This window comes from Corapipo altera, unplaced genomic scaffold, assembly GCF_003945725.1.
Source record: "Corapipo altera isolate COAL_440 unplaced genomic scaffold, ASM394572v1 52, whole genome shotgun sequence".
NCBI lineage: Eukaryota > Metazoa > Chordata > Aves > Passeriformes > Pipridae > Corapipo > Corapipo altera.
Genome location: NW_020884930.1, coordinates 4,561,325 through 4,589,257, shown reverse-complemented (window position 1 = coordinate 4,589,257; position 27,933 = coordinate 4,561,325). Strand labels below are relative to the sequence as shown.

General features: G+C 41.1%; 1 protein-coding gene across 2 annotated transcripts; it reads left to right on the top strand.

Moving 5' to 3' along the window:
- The first annotated feature begins 1,134 nt into the window (after nucleotides 1-1,134).
- On the top strand, nucleotides 1,135-26,127 carry CDH17 (cadherin 17). 2 transcript variants are annotated; one of them, XM_027659182.1, is made up of 18 exons: nucleotides 1,135-1,243; nucleotides 3,979-4,048; nucleotides 6,789-6,887; nucleotides 7,544-7,681; nucleotides 9,206-9,344; nucleotides 9,807-9,965; nucleotides 10,606-10,805; nucleotides 12,267-12,398; nucleotides 13,239-13,389; nucleotides 14,118-14,333; nucleotides 15,612-15,688; nucleotides 16,990-17,181; nucleotides 18,399-18,643; nucleotides 20,365-20,495; nucleotides 21,424-21,660; nucleotides 23,560-23,676; nucleotides 23,783-23,899; nucleotides 25,376-26,127. In XM_027659182.1, the coding sequence occupies exons 2-18, from the start codon at nucleotides 4,004-4,006 to the stop codon at nucleotides 25,480-25,482; spliced, it is 2,502 nt and encodes an 833-aa protein (XP_027514983.1). In that variant the 5' UTR covers nucleotides 1,135-1,243; nucleotides 3,979-4,003; the 3' UTR covers nucleotides 25,483-26,127. The 2 variants fall into 2 exon arrangements, with proteins under 2 accessions (XP_027514983.1, XP_027514982.1); XM_027659181.1 differs by lacking the exon at nucleotides 1,135-1,243 and adding an exon at nucleotides 3,596-3,686.
- Nucleotides 26,128-27,933: the final 1,806 nt, after the last annotated feature.

The window sequence follows — 27,933 nt, the reverse complement described above, 5'->3', positions numbered from 1 at the left end:
CGATTATTCTATGTGTATGTACTTCAAATCAACATATTTCCAAGAAAGTTCAATTCCCTCCCCTTATTATATTTACTTAGAATCATTAACAATGAGTTTTAATGCTTTATTGATGCTGGTTTTGAACTGTGCTCTAAAGAGCTAGCAGACTGCTAGCAGACAACTTTGAGAAAGTCTGAATCATTCTGACTGCATGAGCAAATGAAGAACAGTTGTCTTTGAAAGCTTGTTGAAAGCACAGCCTAGAGGTGTTTTCCTGGAGAAACAAACACTGATTTCGAGGGAAGTGGGTGATTTGAAACACAAAACAGAAAGCTTAACTTTCCCCAGAACTGTACACCTTTGAGCTGCAATTGATTCTAAACACTTCTTTCTTTAGATGCATAATTCAGAAAATAATGTGCTGCACAAATGTTTTCTTACCAAATATATTTTATTTTTTATTTGTTTTACCATAGTTCTTTATGGTCCAGTTAACTTCAGTCCCTTTACTGCAGGTGTCAAAATACAGAGATTAGTGGGGACTAGTTCTCTTGAAAGGCTGTAAACCTAAAGAGACATGAAAGATGACACTCGAGAGAAAGAAAGGATTACATCCATTATGAGATGAGTATCTGGAAAAGGGCAAATAGAGCAATTTGGCCAAAGCTACCTGAAGTACATCTGTGGTTGAGCTCAGACAGAATTTGAACTTTTTGAGTTGAGAACTAACAAATTATTCTCATAACTAGGCTGGTTTCTCCCCATGCACAGATCTGCTGCGAAAACAAGCCACCTTTATGTCCAAATTATTGTCTTCTGAACACGAATTATTTCTGCAGCTGGGAAAGTAGCAAATGTTCTCCAACCAAGGCCCATGCCCTGTCCACTCCACCTCCTCTTCTACAGAAAGGCTAACTTACCCACTGGAGCTCCAACCCACTCCCTGAGTGTTCATTTCTCACAGCCCCACTGAAAAGAATTACTTCAGAAAGAAAATCACAAAGGACCTTAAAATATTGAAGGCTGTAAATTACCTTGGAGCTACACTGCTTCCTTACAGGGCTGCTGTTTCATACCACACCTAGTCATTAGTATCAATAATTCTCCATGCAGTTAATGTTTGAGCTGCGGAATCTCTATAGGCAAGAACTATAAACTGTGTGGATAAGCACAGACAGACACTGCCAACCTGTGCAAAGGTGATTCCCACAGCTGAAAGAAAGAAGCATTTTTAGAGCAAAATAAGCTTTTCATGTCGCAGGTAAGGGATGATCTAACTGCTACTTAACAGAAAGATTTTAAAAGCTGAAACAAGGGTTTTGTTAAAGGATTTTCAGGCAGAGTTGGGAACTCAGTTGTCCCTGTGAAATGGATGACTGCTGTGCTAAGGCTTAGTCTGGTTTGTATTTGATTTGGATCGATTTCCTCTGTTTTCTCTTTGCTGAATTTGAACATCTGAAATCAATCAACTAAAGAAAATAGTATTTTTTTCCATGGAAGCAAATACTTGTGATTGTTACTGATCTTTAACCTCGGGGAATATTCTTTGTTCTCTGAATGTTTATTATTGAAAGTCACTGGGATGTTTCTATGATGGTTATCCTAGAGATTTCAGTCATGAGAACCATAAGGAATTATTAGGGATATAGTACTGAGATGAAGCTAAGAAATGAAGGAGAAAATATGGCTTCAATCCTCAGCCAAACTCCAGGCTGCATATAGTTGAGCTGATAGTATTCTAATTCTGAAGCTGCCTATTACTGAAAACTTTTGTATGAATCTATATATACTGAAACTCTATTATGAGTGACAGAGAAGTATGTATTTTGGGTCTTTAGTCCTTGGCAGCGCAATGCTTCATGAGACTTGGTAAGAGTTTCCAGCCAAAAATTAATGTTCAAGGGCTAATCAACAGGCACTTCAAATGGCATGACATAAGGAAAGGATGTTTATGTTCAAAGAGAAGGAAACAGCACAGGCACTTATCATGCAAACTATGGAATGGCTGTATTTCCACTGTTGCATTTCATAGTTGGATCTGGACAGAAGAACCCGGCTGTGACACAGTGCTGTAGGGCAGCCACATGAAGGAGTGCATTTTCCAGCATTTTCTGACCCCTCTAGTAAGGCTGCATGTGTCCCTTCCTCAAACTTTCTCCTCTCCGTAGTAGGCCTTGCTCCTTCTCTTTTCCCTTAATGCAGACCATGGTATCCCAGACCACCCCATACCCTTTTCTCCTACCTCCCACTGGCCTCCACCAGTACTTTTAGCTTCCTGGTGTCCCTCCATTGCTGGCTGGCCAAGGGGCATATATAACTGTGCCTCCCTTGCCGGGCACACGCTGGGCACAAAATGCAGCCTTATTCCTTGGGTCCTCTGTCCCACCTGGCTCCCCAAATTAGTAACAAATGAGTTTTTTGCTATTAATTGCAGCTGAAACTGGCCAGTGTATTCAGAAGAGAGCAGCAGGAGGGGAGTGGAGAGGCTGTTGTACAGACAGAGAAATTGAAAGAATTTTCATTGACTTTCTAACTGAAATATCAGCAGCAGTCCTGGCTCAAAGTGTCCTTCCAGGGGCTTCAAAGTGTCTTCTCCTTCTCTCTGCCCTGCCTGTGCCACCTCCTCTGGCTTCAGGAGGGCAGTGAGGGACCTACTTGACAGGCATCCCTGCCAGGCAGCTACAGGGGACTCAACTTCAGCATTTGTTTCCTGATAAATTTAATGATTTTCCTGGTCACTTCTGTTTTCAAATGAGTGTCATATTATTTTCTTCCAGTACTCACACATTTAGCTCCAGCTCAAGGAAAGAGCCTAGCAATTTCAAAGGGTGTAATCGCACACCCATATAACCCTGCTTAGAATGGGATCTGGAAGATAAAGTCCTGTAGCATGTCCTAGAATGAGTGCTAGAGAGAACAGCGATGTGGGCAGTGGTTTCTATATGTACAGGTCCCCTTTTGGGTCAGCCACTGAGGAAAGAAAAGGAGGGGGAAGAAAACAGCATGATGGGAAGCCCAAGCAGAAAGGTGTCTGAAGGGAGCTGTGCCTCCACACTCTGTTCTTCTCCCTGGGAGGCTCCATGGGACAGAGCTGTGGTGGCTGAAGGGTATTCACAGAATATTCTGAGTTGGAAGGGACCCAAAAAGATGATCAAGCCCAACTCTTAAGTGAATGGCCTTGTATGGGGATTGAAGCCTCGACCTTGGCATTATTAGGAACATACTGTATCCAACTGAAGCAACCCACTCCCCCAATACCTGTAGGTGTGAGCCACATAACATGGAGCACCACTGAAGATGGCAGCACAGTACATCAGCTTCACCTTTCTTCAGAAATAGCCCTTCTTCTTTGTTAAAATCTAGAAGTAGTGAGAAAGTAGGATTTCATTGTGAGAAACCCATCTAGTTTTCAGGAGGATGTAACACAAGTCGTGGAAGTGCGCGCTCAGCGTTTCTCTGAAATTTGAGGCAGACAAATGCTCCTCGGACTTGGAAATTTCATTTCCAGTAACTGTGTTGTTTTAAGGGATGCAGATAACCTCAGGCTTCCTCTGCATCTGCAAGTTGAAGCAAACAGTTGTTTTTTAGGAACCAGAAGACAGATACCTTAAGAGTGGTTGTGTTTTTCCTGTGAACATGTTGTTGTGTTCAGCAAAGGGGAAATGAAAATGGGGCTTGCGTGACAGAATCATTGTAACAATGAGGTTGTGTGGCTTAAATTTGTGTACTGGGTTCGATCTCTGACAGCTCTTTGGGGCTCTCACAACATGTGGCACCTGTTGCACCATTGAGCACAGGTCTGATGGGCACAGGCTTCCTGGACAGCTTGGAACACCTGCGGTCTTGCCTCCCATGGGCAGAGCTGCCCCTGGTCCTTCAGAGTTCACTCCTCAGCTCTCTCCCTGCAGCTTCAGGAAAGCTCAGCTGTTACCTTAGTTTGCAAATAGACTGGGCCAACTCTCTGACGTTAAAGTGACTGTCATCTCTTCTTTGCAGGACCTGAAGCAAAGCATATTCCAGTATGCTTAAGCTGTGTGGACTTCAATTTCTGCTTGTCATTCACTCGGTGAGTTACAGGTTTTCTTTGTTTGTCTGGGAGCAAATGGCAAAGGTTACCTGTGAGCCTCTGAACTCTAATCCATGGGATATGCCAGCCTGCAGGTTAGGCTGGGAGTTGTGCCAGCAGAGGGGCTGTAACTCTGGGTGTGGGAGGGGGGCCCCAAAATGTGTATGCAATCTCACAGCCAAAAGCTAAGAAGACATCTCAATCATTAAGAAAAACCTTTAAAAAGCCTGAAAGGCACCAATTTACCTATTTTGCCTGTTGTGCTTCATCTTTAGATATCACTGTTTCCAGTAACTAGATTTCATACTTGAAAAGATTTAAAAATACTGGAATAAATTACCAAACAGTGAAGACATCTGTATCTTGTGTTCTCTATTATAATCCATACATGTGATGACAAATGTATTCTAAGACATATAATGGCACATAGTTTAAACTGTGCACATTAATTATGTATCCTCATTATTCTGTCTATGTGAATCCCTTTTCAGAGGATTTTCTGGAACTGAAATATATTAATTATGTTATTTATGGACCTCATGTATTAAATTCAATAGATTTAATGATGTTTGTAAAGGCTACAGCAGTGGTGGCTTCTACTTCACAATTGAAATTAACGGAAAAGTTTTAAAAAAAGAGTAAAATTCAAGTTCAGTAAAAAATACCTTAGAATATGGACACCCTGAGGGGTGGGAGTGATGTGCCGTAGTGAGTACCTCCTTTTTCCTTCTTATTGCAAAAGCTACTGCCCATGGCAGTGCTGACCCCCCCCTGCAGCCACTCCGTAGGCGTTATAGCCATCTTCAGAAGGGATGCCACTGGATATGGACCAAGGAGTAAAGTGTCTTTTCCCTTTCACTCTTGAGTAGTGATTCATGTTATAGACATAAGTTTGAAAATATTTATGGTCCACATAAAATAATTTTAATCGAGAGAGGTGATATCTCTTACTTGCTTCACAGACTGCACTTTGAACTCGTTGGGTTTTATAGCATCAGCCTTTGTTCCTTCATGGTAAGGAACAGGATCAAGCAAAATCTGTCCACAAAATGGCCCTGAGAAATGCCTCCAGGCTGTGCTCACTTCTGTGACACGGGAACAGCCTTAGGAGGTCAGATTCAGGGTCCTGTTATCATGTCTGTGGCAGAGACCAGCAGTCGGCATTTAGCAAAAATAGTAAAAGGAAGTTGTAACTACTCTTTCCTGGATGTCTAACCATTAGGTGGCTTTTTTTCATATTTTTCTTTTGACACTAGAATTCACTAGCATCCCTCCCCCTCCTTCCCCATCTCTCACAGTACTCTGCTTTTCCTTTTGGCAAAGGGAGTCACAAACCCTTATAGACGAGGAAGGCAGCATTTCTGGCTATTATTAAGGAGAATCTGGCTTTATTGAAACACCACTTGTGACACACACACACAGAGCAGTGCTTTAGGGTAAAATGTGCTGAACTTAGCTATGTTTTTTTCATAGGCAGAATTAAGTTTTCCCTTGGTAGTATGTAGACTGTGTTTTTCTGTGAGAGGTTGAATAGCTGTCCCAGCAGCAATAGGACCAAATCCAGGGGAAAAGTCATGCAGCAGAGAACACGCACTCCCAGAGCTCAACTCCATGGGTTGTTGGACAGGGTGGCCCTGGGACTCTAAATGTGTAAAGCATAATAAAGTAATTTTTACTCTGGAAGAAAGGGAATTTTAACCGTGCAGCCAAATGATGGAGCCCTAATTCTGGCAGGCGAATTCTCAGCATTGGCAAGACAGGGAGTGAAGAGTAGGTATTCAGGGGAGTTTGGTCTTGCTTTTGGAGAAACAGGTAGATTATCTGAACTACAGTCTGAATTGTCTTGTGTGCAAGGGCTGCCCTTGGAGGCTCATTTTCGCTTTACCTTTTTTGTTTGAAAAAAGGAACAGCCCTGAAACATTGGGGCAGAAGTGTGTCTGGAGGTCTTGGGGAACTAGGGAGTGGTGGTTATAACACTCATTAAAAAATCAGCAGAAAAAATATGATGTGAAGATATTGCCAAACATTAAGAAAAAGACAGAGGCTGAGGCAGAACCATATGGCATTTTTGCCATCAGGTAGAAGACAAAGATCAGGAGGACATGTTTACTCTCTCTGTGGCTTGGACTCATATGCAACTGATGTGAAGGCACAGGGCTCTAGTGGCTGGTCCAGATGGCTATGGCACTGAGGGTGATGAGGTAGGGGACCCAGAGAGGTCCACTTTGTTCCCTTGCAAAAAAAGATTTGAATTACTGAGGAAATTATGAGGGGTGCAGTCCTCATTCCTCCCCATCCCCAGGTGTGGCACTGGGCCTCCAGACATACTAGTTGTCACAAGACCTTTTGACTCCTACATGGGACACAGATGATCCTGCTGGGACACAGGTGATACATCAACGATTTTCTAAACTTTCTTTTGGTCTCAGTCTACATTCATCTCTGCTGCTTCTGTTTGCTGTTGAAGATAGATCAAATCTCATTTAATTATGTAGTGGTTAGAAAAGGGCAGGGGCCAGGTGTTTGTTCTCAAATTAATTAATAAATAACACTACTTTTAAACATGGATGTGCACTAAAGAACCTGGAGATGTTCAGTGCAAACCAGCAAGAGTCTCTACTGTTATACTATAGCAAAATAACTTGCAAGAAGCTCAGTAATGGAAAGCTGTTGTTTATGCATGGTGGCAGCAAGACAACCCTCAGCTGCTTTCCTCTATTTCTTTCTCTCTCTCTCACAGGCTATGTGCCTTAATCTGGGGGACCTGCATGTAACTGGGCCTCTGAAGGACATGAATTTCTCTATTCCAGAAGGAGGGGGTGTGCGCATCCTTTACCAGGTAATCAAGTGTCTCTTGTTATCCACTCTGGTAAAAACCCCCATAGCCTGCACCCAGAGACCACATAAGGAGTGTTGTCATCTGTGTTGGTGGGAAGAACAGTCCCCCAAGAGGATCTGAAATTAATTTTTAATTCCTCTCTCTGGGAATTCGAGAGTCTACATGCAAACAACAGGAGACAACCCCCTCTATGAAACACATTTTTAAGAGGATATCCTAAGACAGGGATTAATAAAATCAGCATTCCTAGGGAATGGGTTTCCATGTAACTTGTGTCATCATTTTCCTTTGACTCTGAGGTTTTCTTCTTCCCAAAGCCATAACCAGAGGACAGATCCAGCTTCCAGGCAAATGGAGAATGTGTGTCACTTTTTTCCGTTCCCGTGCTCAGACAAAACCCTGTCCTAAGCAGACGTTTGCTTTGGAAACAAACTACAGTTGCGATTTCTTGCAGCATTAAGGAAATAATGTGAAAATTCCTCTGCTGAGGATCAGAAAAGAGCAGATTTGTTCGAGCAGACTCTCAGAATATCATTCTCCTAGCCAAACACACTTCTGGCAATAGATTTTAAAAGTCATAAAAGCATGGAATGATTTTTATTATGGTGAAAACATTGAAAAAGGATGATTTTCTCTCTGATTTTTTTCCATTTTAGTTCACATCTGAGCCACCTGCTGTGAAATTCAGATTGTCTGGTGATAAAGATGGAATAATAGGCATTGCGCCGGAGAACGGCATCCTGTATCTCAATGGGTCTCTGGATTGGGAGACCAAACCCGTGCACTGGCTGCAGGTAAAGACTCAATGAAAATCAGAAAGAGAGAGTAAATTTGCTCTCTTTTGGTAAACCTGAAATTAATAGAAAACTGTTGAAATTTCCAATTCTTTATTTTGTCTATGTTTACAGACAGCATTTTCACTTTTAACATTGAGCTTTGCTGGAAGACACATGGTTTCATAGTTCTGAAAGCCTGCACAGGAAAATGCTTCTTAGCGGAGAAAAGCTGTGTTGAGAAAACAAAAATTATCCTGATGCCAACACCAGTCCTTTAATTCTCTTAAAATATGGGAATACTTGACTGGAAGTGAAATCTGGCCTGATGAATGAGTTTTGTTTGTTATCCCTGAAGACTGATAGGGTGAATTCCATGTCTGGAGTGGGAAAATAAACTATTGTAATCTATTTAGGAAGGCTATAATCTGCATGGTAACAAATGGTGTGAGTAAAAGACATTTAGACAGAGAGATACAGATCTAACCTATGTTAGATAACAGCAGAAAGCTGTTTAGCACATGTTGGAGTCTATTAAAGGAAAAAGCTTTGTATGCTTGTCCTGCTATTGCACCCTTTTCATAAGGATCTCATTGTAAACACTGTTGGATGTGGGACAGCGGATAGGCAGTCTTTTGGTCTCAGTATAGCCTTGTGCTGTTATTCTATGTCAAAAATGGTGGGTTTTTTTCTGAGGCACTAGGAGCTGAGAAGGAAATGGCCATGAGAGGATCAGTATCTAAACAGACAAAGTACATGATGATTTTTTAGCTAACCTTAGCTATCTTACTAAAGTCTAACACTTCAGGTTTAATGGTTTCAAGTTCTCAGCTCTAAAGCACCCTTGGATTGGAATTAGAGAGGATAATTTTATAGCTCCAGACATTAATCCTAAGCATGTGAATCATTTATAGACAAGAAGTGATGACAGAACTAAAAAATTATGCTTGTTTAGGCATAAATAATAATGATTTTGTCTACTATGTGCAAATAAATTAAGTCTGACAGATGTAGTATGTACTTGGTGCTTTAAAGTCAAAGAATGCTGGAAAATAAGAAGTGAAATTGTTTGGAAAAAAGTCATTAAAAATAAGAATTAATTTTTCTTTACTAACCTTTAGATCAGCCTATTTACCTGGTTAATATTTATAATAGCAATTATTTATAAATGCTATATCACGTTGGATTTTCTACTTGTTCTTTAGGAAGTATATGTTTCTGTTTAAAGAAAGACATAAAATCTGAGCTGTGCAAAAATACAAGTTTTCTACTGAGCCTGGAAGTTAGAAATTGTCCTCTGAAAAGTGCCATCAGAAGCATGAGTGGGTTCTTTTGTTTTGTTGGCATTATATACTGTGGTAAATTATTGTCGATGAGCTACAGTGGCAAATTTGTCCTTGTAGAGGGAGCTACCCAGTGATGACTCTCACCAGACCTTATTCACAGTAGGAATGACTTGACATTTGACATCCTTATGTTAATTTATGACTTTTAATTTATATATATGAAAATATTTCCTTGCTGTTGCTTCTTTTTTCAAATCAGGTGGAAAGTCTGGATGTAAATGGAGATGTAGTGGAAGGTCCATATGCTGTTACAATATATGTGGAGGACATCAATGACAACCCACCAGAATTTGACCAGATAACATATGCTGGAGTAGTGAGGCAGAACTCTCGTCCAGGTAATTATCTTAATAATTAAATATTATAGTTTATAGGAAGGTAGGTAAATTAAACAGGAAGATAAAGTGGGTGCTATATTTCAACAAGCTACAAAATTACTGGTTTTCCTTCCCACAGAACTGTACAAAAGAAGGATGAAAACCTGTATAAATATGATAAAAAGGCAAGGAGGTCACCACTATGTAGTGCAAAGAGATGACTGTAATCAAAAATATTTCATAGTACTTATTGCTTTGCAAGTATCACTTAGCAGGCAAATATGACTGGTTTCTCCATTGCACTGAAAAAAACTCCTGTGCTAGAAGGAGTTTAAAGTTTAAAGGTTGCCAAAGACTACACAGAAAGAGAATGCTAAAAATATGTAACTTTTTGCACATCAGCGAAATAAAATGCCAGGGTACATATGGGGTACGTGTTTTCTGTCTCTTCTCTTACCACTTTTTCTTCTCTAATCCAAATAGGCAAGCCCTTCATGTATGTCCATGCCACTGACCGCGATAATCCTGCAACTCCCCATGCACAGCTGACGTACAGCATTCTCCATCATTTTCCCAACCCTTATAAAGAAATGCTTTTCCAGATCGATAATGTAACAGGAGCCATTTCACCCAGTAGGACGGGTATGTAAAAAGATTCTTGTTTTCAAAGAGCAAGCATGAGTTCCAGGGTGTACATAGGAACAAAACAACACAGGTCTGATGTTACATTCTGAATAATATAGTCAGTGGGAAATACTCCACTGAGCCCCTGGTTTTGGGGAACTTGTTTTGTGTCCCACCAAATCCAAGAGAAGTTAGCAGAAATGGATATTGGGATCTAAAAGTACACTGAGAAGATAGATCGTCTGGCTCACAGGACTACACTATGTCATATTTTGGGATTAATTCTCTTCCTTGAAATCTAGAGAACCAAAAGCAGTAACATGAAAAATGCAGAGGAAACTCAGCCACCCATGTGATCCCAACTAAATTGCAATGATTTAGAAATGCCTGTCTCTTCTGCTGAGCTGAAAAAGTGCTTAACTGGAGTGAGGGCATCTGCACAATATGAGACCACAGCACAGAGGTCTCATAGGATTGTATCTACATGATGCTGTGCTGCATCATTCAGAGAAACTGCTTGCTGAGATTTGTCACAGAGGACCATCTAAGGAGTGAGTCTGAAGCAAATAAAGAAACAGTGCATGAAGGAGGCAACAGGGAGATGAAACATCCCTACAACCTCTGCATTGTTTCACTTGGCTCTTTACTCTGTCTCTAGGCTCTTATTACTTAGATCCTCAAAAGCAGGACACCTTCACACTTGTTGTTTCCGTGAAGGACATGGCAGGAATGTCAACAAATGCTTTCACCAGCAGTGCCGATGTGATCATCCATGTGAAGGAGAGCCTGTGGAAAGCTCCCCCCACCATCCGCATCCAAGAAAACTCAACCCAGGTCCATCCTGTCAACATCAGCAAGGTAGGCTCCTTGGCCACACTCCCTGCACTTCTTGGTGCCACAGTGTCATTTCCTCCCATCTAACTGGGAAGATTCCCCCACTGCATTCAACATTGGGCTCTTCAGAAGGACTTCAACACCTCCCAGTTATTTTTCATATGGTATCCTTTGGAAATGATTGTTAGTGCAGGTCTCATTGACTTATTTTTAGCGTGAAAGTTAACAATTTGAAGGTGACCAAGATATAGTCAATACAAACATTAGAGTGATTGGACTTTGCCCTTCAATTTAGATGCAAAGTCCAGTCATGGGTCCTCCAGGCTTTGGGCAAATCAAGAGTTAGTCTGTTGAAGGTTATTTTGAGGTTAGATTCTTCCAGCTGCAGAAGAGCTTGGCAGGGGAGAAGCTCCACAACAGCCCTGCTGTGGGCAGTCCCCCACACTCAGGGACACCTTATGTGACCAGTTTTGTATCATGTAGCACACCTGCTACATCAAAAGTACCTAGGGAGGACTGAAACATCCTCTTTCGCATCCTGCATTCCCATGGTATTCCTCTTTTCACAGTGCAAACACAAAATATTTTGCTGATAACTGCAGACCAATAGCAATGCATACAATCAGTACATATTAACTAACAGGCCAAGAGCCTTTCAGAAATATTTGTCTTTGAAAAATGCCTTGGCACTGACACCCTCAATGCTGTCATCCCTTGAACATGGCAGGATTCCCTGGGTCCCGTTTGCAAGAGTAACCGACTCGATACTATTCTCACTAGTCTCAGTGACAGACCAAGGAAGTCCAGAGTGAAAACACTTGGAAGAAAGTTTACCGTGCAATGGTGAATCCTTTCTGGGGTCACTTGTATACAAATTTCATGTGGCAGCCAATGACATGTTGATTCTTCCCAGGGGTAAATGAAATGCAGTTGCTGCTATATAGTATGAAACATAAACAGTAATACTGACTCCTTCATTAATTTGACAGTCTGTGTACTTATTTCATTTTAAATCTGCAGCACCCCAGTAAAGATTCTTCATCACAGACTTTGATGCATGCAAAGAGTGTGCACACACCTATGTGCAGATAGGTACCAGATATTTGTTTTGTTGTTTCACTTCTCTGAATTACATAAACCAAAACAACAGGCAGGAAGAGCCAGTGTAAGGAGATGGAATAAATTAGTGTCAATTTAGGTCCATATCACAAAACCCTTCCATAAAAAAATAAGTGTTGTAGCCTATCTGGATGGCTGGAGAAACTGGGGTATGATGGCTTCACCACACAATTCAGAGAGCAGAGCTGGATTATCAGTCTGATTTTCTGCAGTTCATCCCAGGAGCCTGCCAAAATGTTATTTTTCTGACTTATGAAACTAGCAGGAATGCAATCTTTTCTGTTTGTGGTCCAGAAATGATCCCTGTTAAATCTCAGTCTGCACTTCTGACTTCGTATCCTGACTTTTTTTTTTGGTTTCTTTTAGGTGCAGTCAAATGAGCCAAATGTAACTTATGACATTTTTGAAAAAGAAAAGCTGCCCAGGCTCCCATTTTCCATCAGTCAGGATGGGGTTATTTATGTGACCAAGCCATTGGACAGGGAAGAAAAGGATACTGTAAGTAAACACATAAAACCTCACTGATGTTAGAGACCATGGCTGGAAAGTGATTATTGGTGTGGGAGAAAATATGAGAAAGCTCAGTCGAAAGGACAGAGGGGGAAAAATGAATAAAAGCTTTGTTTCTTGTCACTTCTGTTTGGGAATGACTTGATATATATGAAAGTGCAACACTGTAAACAGCCTTCAGGTTGTTACCCTGCCACTGAGCTGGCAGTAGCAATCACTGCCTACAGCATATATACGATGTACAACATGGATCATTTATAGCAAGATTGTAGGTGCATAAGCAAGAGATAGGTGGTGGCATTTGTGGAGGGCAGGAGATCTGGATGTTTCAGAACTGCTTCAGACCCCAGGAGCCTTAGAGATCTCTCCACACCAGAAGTAGAGTTTAACTTTGAATTGCAGCTGTAAAGTTACCTTGAAGTTTTTCATCTGGAGGTCTTTTAGACAGAAAACCCTATGTTCCCTTTTGTTCTTGGAGGAAATTTGGGCACAGAATAGGCCAGAGATCAGATATGCTGGAGAAATTCTACCTCCAGGTGTAACAGATGAATTTGCAAAGTGACAAAAAGGAGTTATTCCTGCTTTTCTTGAATTTTTGCAAGACCAGGGCCAGAGTGCAGTCAAGGAATTTTAAATTCTTTTGAGAACTCAGATCTCAGCCACTGAGAGGTAATGGAAGAGTTCTGAATTAAAAAGAATGAAATTATTGAAGACACTTATGAGAGGATACTTCATTTGCGTGGAATGTTTCCCCAGTTACATATTTAAATGTAAAATATTGTCACAGTGGACATTAAAAAAAATCTAATCATGCCATTCTTATTGCAGTATACGTTCTTTTTGATCACAAAAGATAACCAGGGAGAATTGGCAGACAAGCCTTTGCAAATTCATGTTATTGTGGAAGACATTAATGACAATCCCCCTGTGTGCAAGCAGGCCCTCACTGTAATTGAAGTTCAAGAAAATGAAGTTGGAGGTAAGAAAACAGCTTCTATTAATTTATACACATCATTCTAGTCCTGTTATTGTTTCTAGCTGAATGCAGATGAAGGCAGACATTCTGATCCCAAAGAGTAAAATGTAGGTCTCCTAGACAAATGTTTTTCCTGTGCAAATAGCCCTGTTGTTTTCACTTCAATATTTTATGTAGAAAGGATTTCAATAACCTGAGAAGGGCAGACCCAAGACACCTACTACAAAAATGCTGTTCCATTTAAAACATAAAATTGCATTTTCTCACAGTCACAGTTTTGGACAAATGCTTCGAGTGTAAAAAGAAAAACACCCCTTTTATTACTAATACAAGAAATAATGCTCTAAAAGTTGTATGAGCCCATTTTCCCTTGTCCAGATACTCCTCAATGACTTTGACTTCAGTGGACCATTACTCAAATCTGTCCCTAAATCTTCACATCAGTTATTTGGTTTCAGGACTGAAGTACCTGTTGTTATAGCCACTTCTTCTGATCAGAATACGTGGCCCAGTCCTTCTGGACTGCCCCAACCCTAAAACAGTAGGTTGGGATGTTAAAAGAAAAACTCCCAGAAGTGAAATTATTGTGTCTGTCACAATGTTTTCCATGCAGTTTTATTTTTACTCACCCTCCACTCTTTGCATTGGTATCACTGTTGCCAGTGTGTACCTCTGTGGAGAAACAGGACCACTGCATTATCTGCCTGACTCTGGTGTCTACTCTGCCACAGGAAGCAATATTGGCACCCTGTTTGCTACAGATATGGATGAGGAGAACACCCTTAACTCTCGCCTGCAGTTCAAAATCAAAAGTCAGGTTCCTGAAGTTCCCACAAGCAATTTGTTCTATATTCAGCAAGAAACCGGGGTTTTGCACTTAACTGGCCGTTCCTTAAGCAAGCTCTATGCATCCAACTATTCGTTGGAGGTGCTGGTGACAGATGGAGGTATGTAATGCCTGCCGTTAAACACTGGAATAGCTCTGTTGACACTGGCATCCGCCGTGCTCAGTGTCCAAGGGATGTGAGAAGACATGGAAGATTCACTGCACGGGCAGTAACATTGAAAACTGTCTTGCTCTGGTGTGGTACTTGCCTCATACTTGAGACACAGGGCAGTTAATCATGATTCACAGTGCAAGCATGAAAGGAAACCAGCTCTAGGTCAGAGTGTGGCTAAACTGGGAAGCTTGTTAATAAGTTCTCCAGTGAGAGATTTCCTTCCACAGGGTAAAAAAAATGAAGAGATCATGATTGTGATTTTCCCCCAAAATCTTTCAAAGGGACTTACTGAAAAAAAATCAAGAAATTAAACACAGCTGCTCTGCAGTCCAGATAACGTATTTGAAAACATTAAGAGCTGAAATTAAACTTTGAAAAGAATCTTGTCCATTATGTAAGTTCCCAAGAGTCATTTGTGGTTCACTGAATGGAAAAGAAATTGAACTCCATGCTAAAGCTTAAAGCTTTGTGCTGGAGTCCTTATAGCTAAGCAAAACTTATAGATGGAGGAACTGGCATGTAAAGAAAACAGTGTGACATGTCTGTAAATGAAATAGCATCATTTAGGCAGAAGATAGAAAACTTTGCAGAGGGAAAAGCTGGTGGTTTGTTTTGGATGCTTATTGAGATTTCATCCAAACAGTTTACTTAGAATATTCCTTAACTTTCAGCTCATGAAGCACATCTGTAAAACACTAAAATCCAGCTACATATGAACAGCACATAACCAGACATTTTATACTTTAAACCCACAACTCTCCTTTGCTATGGATGCCCTCTGCTCAGGTAGTGCTTAGATTTACACAGATTTGAAGTTTAAGTCCGGCTGTAACAAAAATGAGGGTGCTGCCTGATGGCCTGCCAACAGGACAAGGTAGCATAACAACCCAGGGCTTACTTTTTGACACACAAAAGTGATACTGAGAAAGCTAACACAATTCACAGCTATCATCATCCTGGTAAAGGGATATGGTTTAAAAAGTGAAGGACATAAAATGAAACAGGATGGGACGACACTCAAGAAATTGGAAAGGTGAATGGTAAGATAGAGTGAGGTCATCAGTGACCAAGAGATATTTGAGATCAAGTGCTTCTTATAACGGCAGGACTTTGCTTGGATTGGGCAATCTGGCAGTGTTCACTTTTGCTCACAGTGAACTGTTTTGGAGGAAAGTTATTTTTGGCAGAGGGGCTGCTGTGACATTGTTTGTCTCTTCTGTGTAGCATTTGAAACAATCTGTGACGTGGAAGTACATGTCATTGACATCAATGATCAAATTCCCATCTTTGAAAAATCAGATGTGAGTATTTTTAACATTGTTTTGGATGCTTTTGACAATTGTTTGAGTGTATGTTCAACGTCTGTAGAATGTAAATGGGAAACTAACCATTTACAGAACAAGTAACAGAGTAATCCACTACTGAAAATAAAGGCGGAGTATTGCTGCAAGCCTGTATATAGGCTCTATCTGAACAGTGAACACTGGGACTCACTCATAGTTAATTCTCAAACTTAAGGTGATTTGCTTGGTGGAAAACCATGTGTACAGAAAGAAATTATTCTATTAAAGCGGTTATTCTATTAAAGCAGAAGTGTAAATTCTGAAGGAAAAGGGGGGAAGAAAAGCTTTTAAAATTAATTAAATAGCTAATTGGAAAAAACCTAACATCGCCCAAGTTCCCTTCCAAACACAGTATTAATGCACCCAAAACAGCCAGAAGGTAGATGGAAATCAAAGGCCCTATTTGGTTTGACTAGGAACAGTAGTCCAGTGATCCATGCCCAAACACATACCTGCTGGCCCTCAGTTCCAGAATGGGCATCAGGCTCTTGCCTTTTCCTCTGGTGGAGGTGCTGGCATCTGGCAGAGAGACCTGCAGACCTCTTGTGATTTCTGCCTGATGGCCCAAGACTCCCTTGCAGACACTGAAGTGGCTGAAGTGCCTACATATAGGTGTCCAAGCCCCCACCATTCTTGTAGGCAATGCAGGCAGTGGGCTCAGGACAGCTGTCTGGCCCATCCAGTGCAGGTGTCCTTTTTGGAAAACTTTGTTGCTTTTGGGGCTTTGCTGACTGCATTATCCAGGTCTCTGTTGATGGCAATGGGAGAATGGTCACATGCAGACTAGGTGGCTACACAGCGGTTGTACACCTCACCTCAAGGCCTCAGTACTGGAGCTGGTCTCAAGATGAAGGTTCTGGATGAGGGCACACATCAATCAGAGTCAATGCAGCTGAGATGCTAATGTGGCAACAGTCTATGGTGCATAGAGCAATTAAATATTTAACTGGGAGTAGCCAGAGTGCTCATGGGGTACTGAGGAGCTGTGCTGTCCATGCTGATGTGAGCACTGCATGAGCCACATCAGTGGTTACAACAGAGGAGGAAGGATTGTGAATGTTGCTATACTAGTAGTCTACCCACTAACATAGATCCCATCACTTTTGACAAACGTGTGGCTAAAAACTTCCCTCCCTCACTTGGCTGCTGTGGGTTAGAATACATTCATGTTTGTGGGTTGCAAACTTGTTGTAGTGCTCAAGTTTTTGTCCACGGATGGTGCTTGGTGTACCATGTTTCAATGATCTCTCTCTCTTCAGTATCACAACGTGACCATTGCAGAAAGTGTCCCAGTAGGAACTGTGATATCAGAAATTCAAGCTCACGATGGAGATGAGCCTGCCACAGGGAGCTCCCTCATCATCTACCAAGTGAAGGAAGGAGATCCAAACAACACGTTCATCATAGACACAGATGCTAAAACAAACCGAGGGTTCATCAAGATTAACAAGGTGAATAGATGGATTCATTCTTCTCCTTTATTGTTATTTATTTGTCATAAACAGTAACAGCCTTGGTGATGATTTGCAGGGAGTGGTGTTGGCTAGTGGAGGGGTGAGGACACTCTAAGCATGGTGCAGACTGCAGAAGGCTTCACTCTTGGGGTCAGGCACTGTACCTGTCACACACACCCCCCTATCCTTCTGCCTTTGCTGTCCCCTAACCACCAGCCATCAACAGCAGCTCCCTTTACCAACTCGGCTGCTGGCTCCTTCTCCAGCAGAGAATGAAGGCCAACAAAGTAGGTCCTTTTGCACCATAAAGACAAAAAATTGCATCATTTGAGTGATTTTGCAGTTGCATAGGAAAAGAGAAAACCAGTTAAATGCTTCCATGGTTTATGGTGGTAGTGGCGGGTGATGATGGGGCAGGTCCTCCTCCCTGCTGTTGCTCTGGACCATTGGTAGCTTTTGCAATGGGAGGTGAAAGTGAGGCCAGCAAGTCTCAATGTCAGGATGGAGAGACAGTTTGTTCCTGCTGAGGGAAACATTGACTGCAACAAAGCCAAGGTCAGCATGTGCTGCATTGGGTGATACAGCTCATATGCTGAATGCTGGAGACAAGAATACGAGGAATGCTTTTGCTGTATCCACGAATTTCAATAGAAAAATTGCTCTCCCTTTGAAATTAGCCTTCTTAAGGTGCTTCGACTATGAGTCCAGAAAACTTATCACTCATTTTCCAAGGGATCCCATGTCGTATGCAATCAGTTCATGTGCTGCTGGCCAGGGCAAGGGCAGGCAGATGCAGCGTTTGGTGGACCATCTTCAGGATCAACCTCAGTGTCATTTTTTTCCAAGGAGGCAATTGTGAGAAACTCTGCAGTGTAACAACCCTTGCATGACCTTTGGCACCCAGAGTTCCTTTGAGGCCTTCTCATACAGAGCTGTAAATACTAGTCCTGTAAACAGGATATAGTTATTAAACTTAGACAGGTGGCAACATTATTAGAAAATGCAGTTGTTGAGGAGGCCCCTAAACAGGCATATGGTTTCATTTAAATTGACTGTTCTCAGTGTCATTTTTCTCCTGACAGCTCTCCCTTGTTTTGTCTGTATCTGGGATGCAATCTCCTCCTTGAGAAGAGTGGGACTTTGTGGTTTCTCACTGGAGCTCTTCATGGCAGCAGGGTCATTGCTTAAAGCACCTTTTTCTTTTTCTAATCCAGGCTCTTGATTTTGAAACAAAGCCAGTGTACAACCTGGTGATCAATGCCACAAACCCTGAACCGCTGGTGCCAGGAGTGCAGTACAACTCAAGTTCCCTTACCTTGTTTAAAGTTTTCTTAACAAATGTGGATGAGCCACCTGTTTTCCTCAAGCCAGTTTACAAAGAAGAAGTGTCTGAAGACATTCCTGTCAATACCCTGGTCATGACTGTGGAGGCCTATGATCCTGAGGGGGATTCTGTACGGTAAAAAAGTGTGACTGTAATTAATTCATTGAATTTAGTATTTCAAAAATTGTTCTAAAGAAGGTACGAGGAAAATATGCCCAATATTTGGCATGCAGGAAAATACTTTTTTTACAGAAACCGTGTTTCCTAGTAGAAAGCAGAGGTGTGGTGGGGTGATGGCCAGTGACCCACCTGCTGGACAGTGCTTTTCTGACCAGATTTCTCTCTGTACTGTGACAAGCATCAGCCAGTGGGGCCCTTGAAACAGGAAACCACTAGGGAAGAAGGCCAATATATTTCTCCAGGAAAAAGGCAGAGTTGGTCTGAGAATAACAGGTTTTCCATATCCATAATCCCTTTAACAAATGAATGAAGAATATACTGCATACCCTTAAGAACTGCTAGGAGAGTAGCTGCTCTTCATGTCACACAGGAAGCCACACATGGCTTTTTCTCCATCAAAACACACAACCTCAAGTCTGCAGTTAACAATTAATTAATTTTCTTTCCCATCTGTCAAAGATAATAAGCCTGCTTCTACTGCTGATGCAAAGCTCTGTACAAGACAATTCCTGTGCCATGTTGCATGGTGTAAATGTACCTTACACAGTGGAGTCAGATAGGAGAATTATCTGGGGCTCTTGCTGCACCATTCTCAGCTGGAATGCTGAACAAATCAACAAATAGTTATTGAAATTTAACTAAAATTTAGCAAAACACCAAGTAGTTAATAGAGTTGTAGAATATAACTCTTAGGCCTCCAGTGGATTTTTATTCCCAGAGGTTTCTCATCTGGCTTTCTACTTTCCCCTAACTTTTGGCGACTTATCATGTTTGGCCTTCTGACAAACTGGTTTGAAAGTGAGCCACATAGTCCAGAAGCTCCAGGGGATGATGACAGAGACAGATGACAAATATTCACAAATACATAAACCACATTTTTGCTAAAAAATAGATTAAAGAGCATAAAATAAAAAGTATAAGAAGTAGAAGATGTACAAGCATGTTAGCATGTTGTTTCTAATGTAAGGGGTACTGAAAGAACAAAAACTTTGAGTGAGAAGGTCAGGTTGCTTCTACTCAAGCAAGTGCCTGTGCTTTAACTGGCATATTCATGATTAAATTTGTATAAGTAAATACCCAGAGACCTTGGTGTTTTTTTAAACAATGATATAAAGGCAATTATGTGGTGATGTTTAAAGCACACTCTACTTCAAGGCTATCCAATGGTAATTGCTTCTGTCAAGCTTCTCCAGACAGGCAGCAGATATCCACTGTAGTCCAGCTGGGGATCCTGTTCCCTGGCTGATCCAAAATAGGGTGCCTGGCTGCACTGCTCCCTCTTCCCCCCAGCCTTTGACTTGTGTCCCCAGCGAAACCAAGGCATGGGAAATGCAATGAGGAGAGAGCAACATGGGACTGGGACAAAGCACAGTTTTGGATCAAAAGCTCAGGAACACCCCAGGTTTCACAGTTAGGAGGAAAGTGAAGTTGCAAGTACACAGACTGGAGTAGTGGTGCCATTTCCATGGTTCTGCTCTCACTCTTATTCTGGATGATTTTAGCCTCTCTTCTTCTGTATCTCCTGCTTGGCTGTAGTACTGTGACTTTTCTAAGAACCCTGTCTTTGAGTACAATTGTAACCGAGGTGCTTGGCTAAAATCAGTTTGCTTTGTCAGATTCTTTTTCTGCTTCAGAATAGCATATGTGATTTTTTTTTTCCCTGTTTCTTTTGAAAGATACTCCTTAGAAGGTGATGTGAAGAAATGGCTGAGAATTAATCCAACAACTGGGCAGGTATACACTGCTTCCCGTTTGGATCGAGAAGAAACAGAAATGTACACAATAGATGTTGTTGCAACAGAGCTGAGTAAGTGACGAAGCAACCACATATACACACAGAGGAACCACATGTCCTTACTCTTTTATGAGGAATTATCATACCTCCCATGACTAAACCCATGAAAAGTACAGGAACATGTATCCTTAGATATACATCCTACGATGTATCCTTAGAAGTATATATTTCTTAAGATTTTAACTTTCTTAAAGAAATCTTGATGCTGTAGGTAATGAGGATTAAAACAGTTTTCATGAAGTTAGCTACCACGTGAACTTATATTTACTTGAGCCACATGACATATAAAGAGGGTTAGAATTTCTTCAGTGTTTTCAGCTTCAACATTTTCTGCCACTTTTTCCTCTATAGCTGTAAAGATTTTAGTCTTTCTTATAGGTATCTTTAGGCTTCCTGAAAACATACCTGGAGAGTAGTCTGCAGCCTTGTACAGAATTTCATTCTATTATGAATAAAACTAATATGCTATCAACTCTGAAATATATTAGGGTTTCTAATCCCAGCCATTAGAATCTTTCAATATTGACTTGCGTTTCCTGTATACAGAAGAGAGATGTGAAACTTAAGGAGTTTCATGCTTAAAAGAGCTCCAAAGAGCACTGGTCACCTTGGATATGATCACTTACTAGATATGATGGTCTGTCTGCCTCCTTACCCTTGCTAGCGCTCTGAAGTAAGCAAGAGCTGGTGATAAATAAACCATACTTGTTAAAAAGTAGTGGGAACTACCATGAATTCCTCAGGTCCTCCTGTGACCTTTCCTCTGCAACCTTCAGACACAATGACACTCTTCACTTCCTTCCAGCTCTTTCACCAGCTTTGTTTCTGTCCTCTGGACATGTTGATAGTTATTGGTACCTCTAGAATAGCTGCAAATGCAACAACCCAGCATGTGAATTCAAGATGTCCATGTAACTTTGCATTCTGTTAAACTCTACAGATAACGCAGCTCAGAAATCCAGAACATCCTTGATTCTCCACTTACAGGATGTGAATGACAACCTTCCATATTTAGTTAAGGATAATCCTGCTTTCTTCTGCTACCCGGTCAGGGGAGGAGAGAGAACTCTGATTCAGGCTACTGATGCTGATGAACAGTGGTTTTATTCAAAATTTACGTTTTCCCTTGCGGATGATATTAATACAAGAAACAATTGGGAAATCTCAAAAGTCAATGGTAAGCTAATACAGCTACTCTTAAAATGACATGGGACTCTCTTAGTACTCTGGGAAATATAAAGAAATATTTAATTCCTTTTCACTCCTGTTATTGCATATCCAGTATTCCATGTAGAAAAAAAATTAGGTTGTTGAGAACACCTAAGTCATTAATTATTTTTTTCAAGAGATGACATGTGGTATGTTGCAAGCTAAAATCTCATGAGTACTTGTGAGAGGAGAAGCAGGTAAGAATGACATGTACTATTTGCTTAAGGACTACACATCACTGATGAAAAAGAAACAGAGCAGTTTGCAAACTGTATGTTTCTGACATTTCCTGCGCAAAACAGTCGTGCCTCACAAACCAAATGGAGCTCTTTGAAGGGGGCAATAAATGCAAGGATAAGTGCTTGGCTGATAGAGCCTGCCTGAATTAATAAAATATGTTTGATGAAGTGTCCCACTAGAGAAAATTGGGTTGCCATGGTGTTAAAGGGACAAGTAATTAAAGGATAAATAATAATTTAAAATTCAGGAGTTGGAGTAAATGGTCAGCTCTTGCAGTGAAGGGAATTCATCTGTGGTTTTCCAAAGGTTTTTTTGCCAGGATCTGCATAATTCAATACATATGGGTATGCTATGAGAAGCCAAAATTTACTCATATACAAAGTTATTGGAGTAGGAACCAAGTGTGAAGAATTTCAGAACATTCTAGCAAGGCTGAGTTGGCTGAACAACAACATGGCAGATGCTAATGGACCCTGGACTCACAAACTCACTTTTGAAATCATGGGTGCTGAGCTGGCCATTATGAATCAGGAAGGCGACCTGTAAGCAGTTTCATGGAAACATGAGATCAATTTATCAGTAGTGTTCAGAAAAACAGATCAAATATTGAGAATTACTAGGAAAGAACCAGAGAAGATAACCAGAGAACACCATTATGCCCCTGTATAAATCCATGATTTGTTCAAATATTGAATTCCAGTCTCTCTATCTCCACAAAGATGCAGTATAACTGGAAACAGGGTTAGAGTAACAAGGATAATGAGAGTTACAGAGTAACCTGATATAAGAAAGTGCATAGGAGCAGCAAAGAAAGCTACTACCTTTTATCTTGGAAGACAGTAGGGAAAAAATATGACAGAGAGTTATAAAATCATGAATGCTATGGTCAGGGTGGCCAAAGGTTCATTCTTTGCCCTCTCTTCCAGTATACGAACCTAGGAACCTTAAATGAAGCTTGTGGAGTTATTTCCCGTGCAAATAGAATGAGGAGCTAATTGACTTTGGAACTTGCTCTCACAGGATGTTGTCTAAATTTTCTACAAGTTCAAAGCAAGAAATTACATCTTGCTCAAGAAGCCCCTGAGATGAAAATTGTTGAAGGAGGGCATTAGGAAAAAATAAAATAAATGCTCGCAATCTCCACTTGATCTAAAAACATGATCCTGACATTAGTAGAACTTTGATCTGATCTTAGTGGCTGTTATAGGCTTTTCCAAATTTTAAAGTGTCTCAGATGCAACAGTGTAAGTGGGCTAGAAGGATGGCCCATCCTACTAAATTACCCTGTGAACAATTTAAGATAGTATTGGTCTCTCTGAGTATAAAGGGCTATTCTTGGTTTAGATGTGATGCTGTCAGTGTTGCACTACCCAATGTCAGATTTGGGCTGGCGTAGAAATCGGGAAGGAAATTCTATGATTGTATTATGCTGAAGGCCAGACTAGGCTTTTGGATAATCCCTTTTTAATTCATGTCTGCAAGCCAATGAGACCTTGGAAGACAGGGGAAAACAGGAACTACCATCACGTGCAAAGCAACCTTAAAAAAAGCACATTTGCAACTGGTATGAATGTTGAGATAAATTTCTTTCTTATGCTGACATGAGTGTCCCATTTCCTACTTACAGCTACTCATGCTTACCTCTCTCCAAAACATCCTAACTTTGAAGAGAAGATTTATAACGTTCCAATAATACTTAATGACAATGGAAAGCCAGCATTGGAAAACAAGGTGCATCTTAAAGGTATACTATGCACAGAAGTACTAGTTTCAAGACAGCATGTATATTTATGACTAACCAAATGTAACTACTAAACTTCTCATTAACCTAATGGCATTTCTTTTTGCAGTAAACATCTGCAAGTGTTCAAGTGAAAACTCGTGCTTTATTGAAGTAGAGCGTGAGCACTCCTGGCCAACCGCTGGGCAGGCAATTGGGATTCTAATTGCGGTCCTGCTCATCATTGGTAAGTCACTTTTCTTGGTTGATTTGAAGCCAGATCTCCGAGATATGATGGTGCTACTGCATTTCTGACACTAATTCACTTGTTGGATGAAATTTTGTCATGAATGCTGCAGAATGAAAGAGGGGAGATCTCATGATTGTGTGCCATGATTGCTGAAAACTTAAGTGTTTGGTCTCAAGAAAAGCTTTCTTTACTTTGTGCTTTTTAATTGACATACAATGGCATAGCAATCAGCTAGGACAGAAGAAACTGCTGCACTTGTAGCATATTGTCACTTCATTGTTACCTACTGCCTTTTCTTTGTCAAGGAAGGGATTGGAGCCTTGTCTTGGGCATCCAGATTATAGTGACAATATTGGGATGTCATATTTAAAATATCTGTACCCGTAGCTTATAGTTATGATTTTATTCATTTATTTCAGCTTTGTAGGTTTACCTTATTCATATGGAGAGTTACTCTGAGCTGTGGGAATTTACATGAACAAAGTATAGTTACATTGTTAAGCAGTACTGAATGGTATTATGTTCTTACAGGCTCGAGCTGATGCAACTTCAACAAGTAGCTTAAAACTTTTTTCAAAACAAGACAAAATATTTTTTAGTATTAGGATAGAATAGAATATTTCAATTAGAAGGGACCTACGATGATCATCTAGTCCCATTGCCTGACCATTTCAGGGCTGACCAAAAGTTAAAGCATATTTTTAAGGGCATTGTCCAATTGCCTCTTAAACATTGACAGGTTTGGGGCATCGAACACCTCTCTAGGAAGCCTTTTCTAGTGTTTGACCACTCTCTCAGTAAAAAAAATGCTTCCTAATGTCCAGTCCAAACCTCCCGTGGTGAAGCTTCGAGCCATTCCCACATGTCCTATCCCTGGATAGCAGGGAGAAGAGCTCACCATCTCTCTTCCCACTCCTCATGGAGTTCTAGAGAGCAGTGAGGTCACCTTACAACCTTCTTTTCTCCAAACGAGACAAGCCCAAAGTCCTCAGCCACTTCTCATAGGACATTCCTTCCAGTTCTTTCACCAGCTTTGTTTCTGTTCTCTGGGTACATTCCCATTCCTTAACATCCTTCTTCAATTGTGAGGCCCAGAACAGCACATTGTGCTCAAGGTGAAGCTGCACCAACGCTGTTACAGTGGGACAGTCATCTGTCATGACAAACATGACAAATCTCTGCTCAAAGGGAGGAAGGCCAAAACAGACACTTTGCCATCTGATCAGATCCTAGAGGTGAAGTTCTTCTCTGGGGGAACGCCTCTCTGAGCCCCAGGGCAGCTGATCCTGCCCACCAGCTCCTTGGGTCCATACTATTGGTCCAAGGCTTCATGGTCATTCCCCAAAGCTGTTTGTTTCTATTCAAGAGGTAAAGCACCATGGATATTACAGTGCAGATGTCAGGGCCCTTGCTGAAACATCTTTTTAGAAAGTTTTCTCTTCCCTTTACTGATGAATGCTCTCTATTTTTCAGGTGCCATTTTAGGGGGCGCATTTTTCCACATGAAATACAAACAGAAAAATGAAAAGAGCCATCACAAAGATGCAACAGATAGTGCTGAACTCAACAGACTGACTTAAAGACTGTTTCATCAAGTGACAAAATGTGGCAAAAATGCCCTTTGGGTTGTGAGTAAGTGAACTTTGCAGCTCCCAAAGACCAGAAGTCTACTATCACAAACTGAGGACAAAAACATTTTAAAGCAGACTCCCAGGGGTTTGGCCTCACTTTTGTATGTCATACTATTCAGTCACAAAACAAAACACATGCACAGTCTTCTGCAGCAGCCACTATAAGCATATCAGCTTTGACTGAAGTGTTAACTCATGACAACACCAAATGCTGAGCTCCTGCAAGGACGAAAACATGGGACAATCCTTCTTTGTTTGACAGCTGAAGTAAATATGGACTTTACAAAGGACTACATTTTATTGACCTGCACATACTTGTCTCTTTCCATCTCAGTAAGTCACTGAATAGCAGATAAGGGAATAAAGTCCTGCACTGCCTTTGAAGATGTCCCATGAAAGGACAGGAATCTCTCTAACTCTCAGCAAAGGAGGTCCTAAATATATTGCAATATGTAATCTGTCCTGGGTCATGCCTGCTTACATTATACTGAATTTGTACTAACTATGTGACATTTCAGTTTTTCATTTTTGATACCCACAGAGTAGAACCAGTTTGTAAAGCGCCATGGCCTTTCATTACAGTTTCCAAGTTAAGAAAACAAACCATGCCAAGTCATGTAGACTTGGGTAATATGCTGTTGTATCATACTGCTGCAAATATTGCTCTTGCCCCCTACACATTAGATAAGAATAAAAATGTTCTTTAAAGGTTTTAGTGCCTACTTATTTTATAAAATAAATTTAAAAAAAGAGAGCGTACATGACAGCAAACATTGCTGCTTGGTTATCTATTGTATTTAACCCTCACTTTCATGTAATACAGATTAAAAATGGCTCTTAGGTGAGTGATGTGTCCAGCTGATTGAAGATGCAATGATTGCTGGAAGCATTTCTATCTTAGTTACAGTAAAATGTACTTGAGCACAGGATGACACTCAGGAAAGGAAAGCCTTTCTCCTGACAGCATGCCTATAGAAGGGCATTTTTGGTGACAGTTCGTGGGAGGTCTTTCTTTTAAGCTATAAATAAAAGCTGACAAATATTGTGTTAAACTAAAAAGATAATCCATTTTTGAAAATATCAAAGAGAAGGTCATATGGAAAAGAGTGTATTTGCTTACCTAGAATTTTTTAACAGCTTTTGCATGCAGCACAGAATTAGAAAGAAAAGAGCACTTTTTTGGTAGCATTGCATTTATAATAGGTTTTCCTAGAATACTGCCAGCAAAAACTTTGCTTTTGGGCTTCAACAACACAACTCAATTGTTGTACCTCTTACCCCAGCTTCTCCAGCTGTTGGAGCTCTGTTATTTGCTGTGGGGCTCACTGCTGGAATGTATTTATTTTATCATGGAAATGCAATCCATTATATTTGGAAAGTATGACATTCAGTTACGTCAGTGTGTCCTGGGATTAGGATTAGTATATTGTTTTATAAATAAAGGAGCCAAAGTTCAGGAGTTGTTGTACTTGTGTATAGCCACACAGCTTTATCTGAAGATGAGGAAAATGTGCAGAAGTTCTCCTTTGCTTTACCTCCTTGACCTGTCTTTCTGTTTCATAAGTTTACCCAAGCTCATCTCCTGTTTTCAAAAATTTATTTTCTGGAGAAGGATCGAAAAATTTCTTGTCTTATTTACCTGCATTCATGGCTGGTTTGATAGCAGCACCTTATCCCTGTCCTCAACCTGCAGAGACATTGCTGCAGTTTCCTGTGTCTCATGGGGTAATTCACTGCACCCGCTCCCAGCTGCCCTTAGACCAGTGGATAGCAGAGCTTCTCAGACAAGCAAAAAAGTTCTCTCCATCTTCGGGGTCTTGAACACTTCTTTGGTCTTGAAGACTTTCAGTCTCAGTGCACTGGGAGTCAACTCTACTGCAAGTGTTTACCAAAAGTGGTTCACGTGTGGTAGGAGAGGTCTGAATGAAACTACCTTGGGGTGCTCCCTCTCTGGCAGCTGCCCTGGGTGGACATCTCTAGGGCCAAGCATATTTTCCCTTGCTGCTGCAATGACCCCTTGACAGCCCACACTTCTGCCTGCAGCAGAGCACAGACAGGGCCTGCAGCACCCTGACTGCCTCACCTCACCTCTGCCCTCTTCCCCACCCCACTTGCCCAAAGTCAAGGGACTTGTGATGTTCATGCTCACACAGGCATAACTAAGTAATGCAGCTGCTAGCCAACCTGTGGCTGGGGCATCACATGCTTCTTAGTGCTTTTTGTGCTGTGCAGTAGTCCTCCCTTAAACAAAACAAAACAAAAACAACTGAAAAACCCCCTCAAACAAAAAATTTCCAACCCTGACAAATATTCTCATTTTCTTCCCTCTCCTCCTGCCTGCCTGCCTGCCAGGATTTCATCCCCAGTCCTCCAGGGGTTTATTTAACCCAGTCTTGCTCT

Bases quoted from the DNA above. Each gene is read 5' to 3' on its own strand.
- CDH17 (XM_027659182.1), top strand. From the start codon at position 4,004: ATGCTTAAGCTGTGTGGACTTCAATTTCTGCTTGTCATTCACTCG. The intron at 18,644-20,364 runs GTAAAAAAGTGT...TTCTTTTGAAAG, and splicing joins CCTGAGGGGGATTCTGTACG to ATACTCCTTAGAAGGTGATG. The intron at 21,661-23,559 runs GTAAGCTAATAC...TCCTACTTACAG, and splicing joins GGAAATCTCAAAAGTCAATG to CTACTCATGCTTACCTCTCT.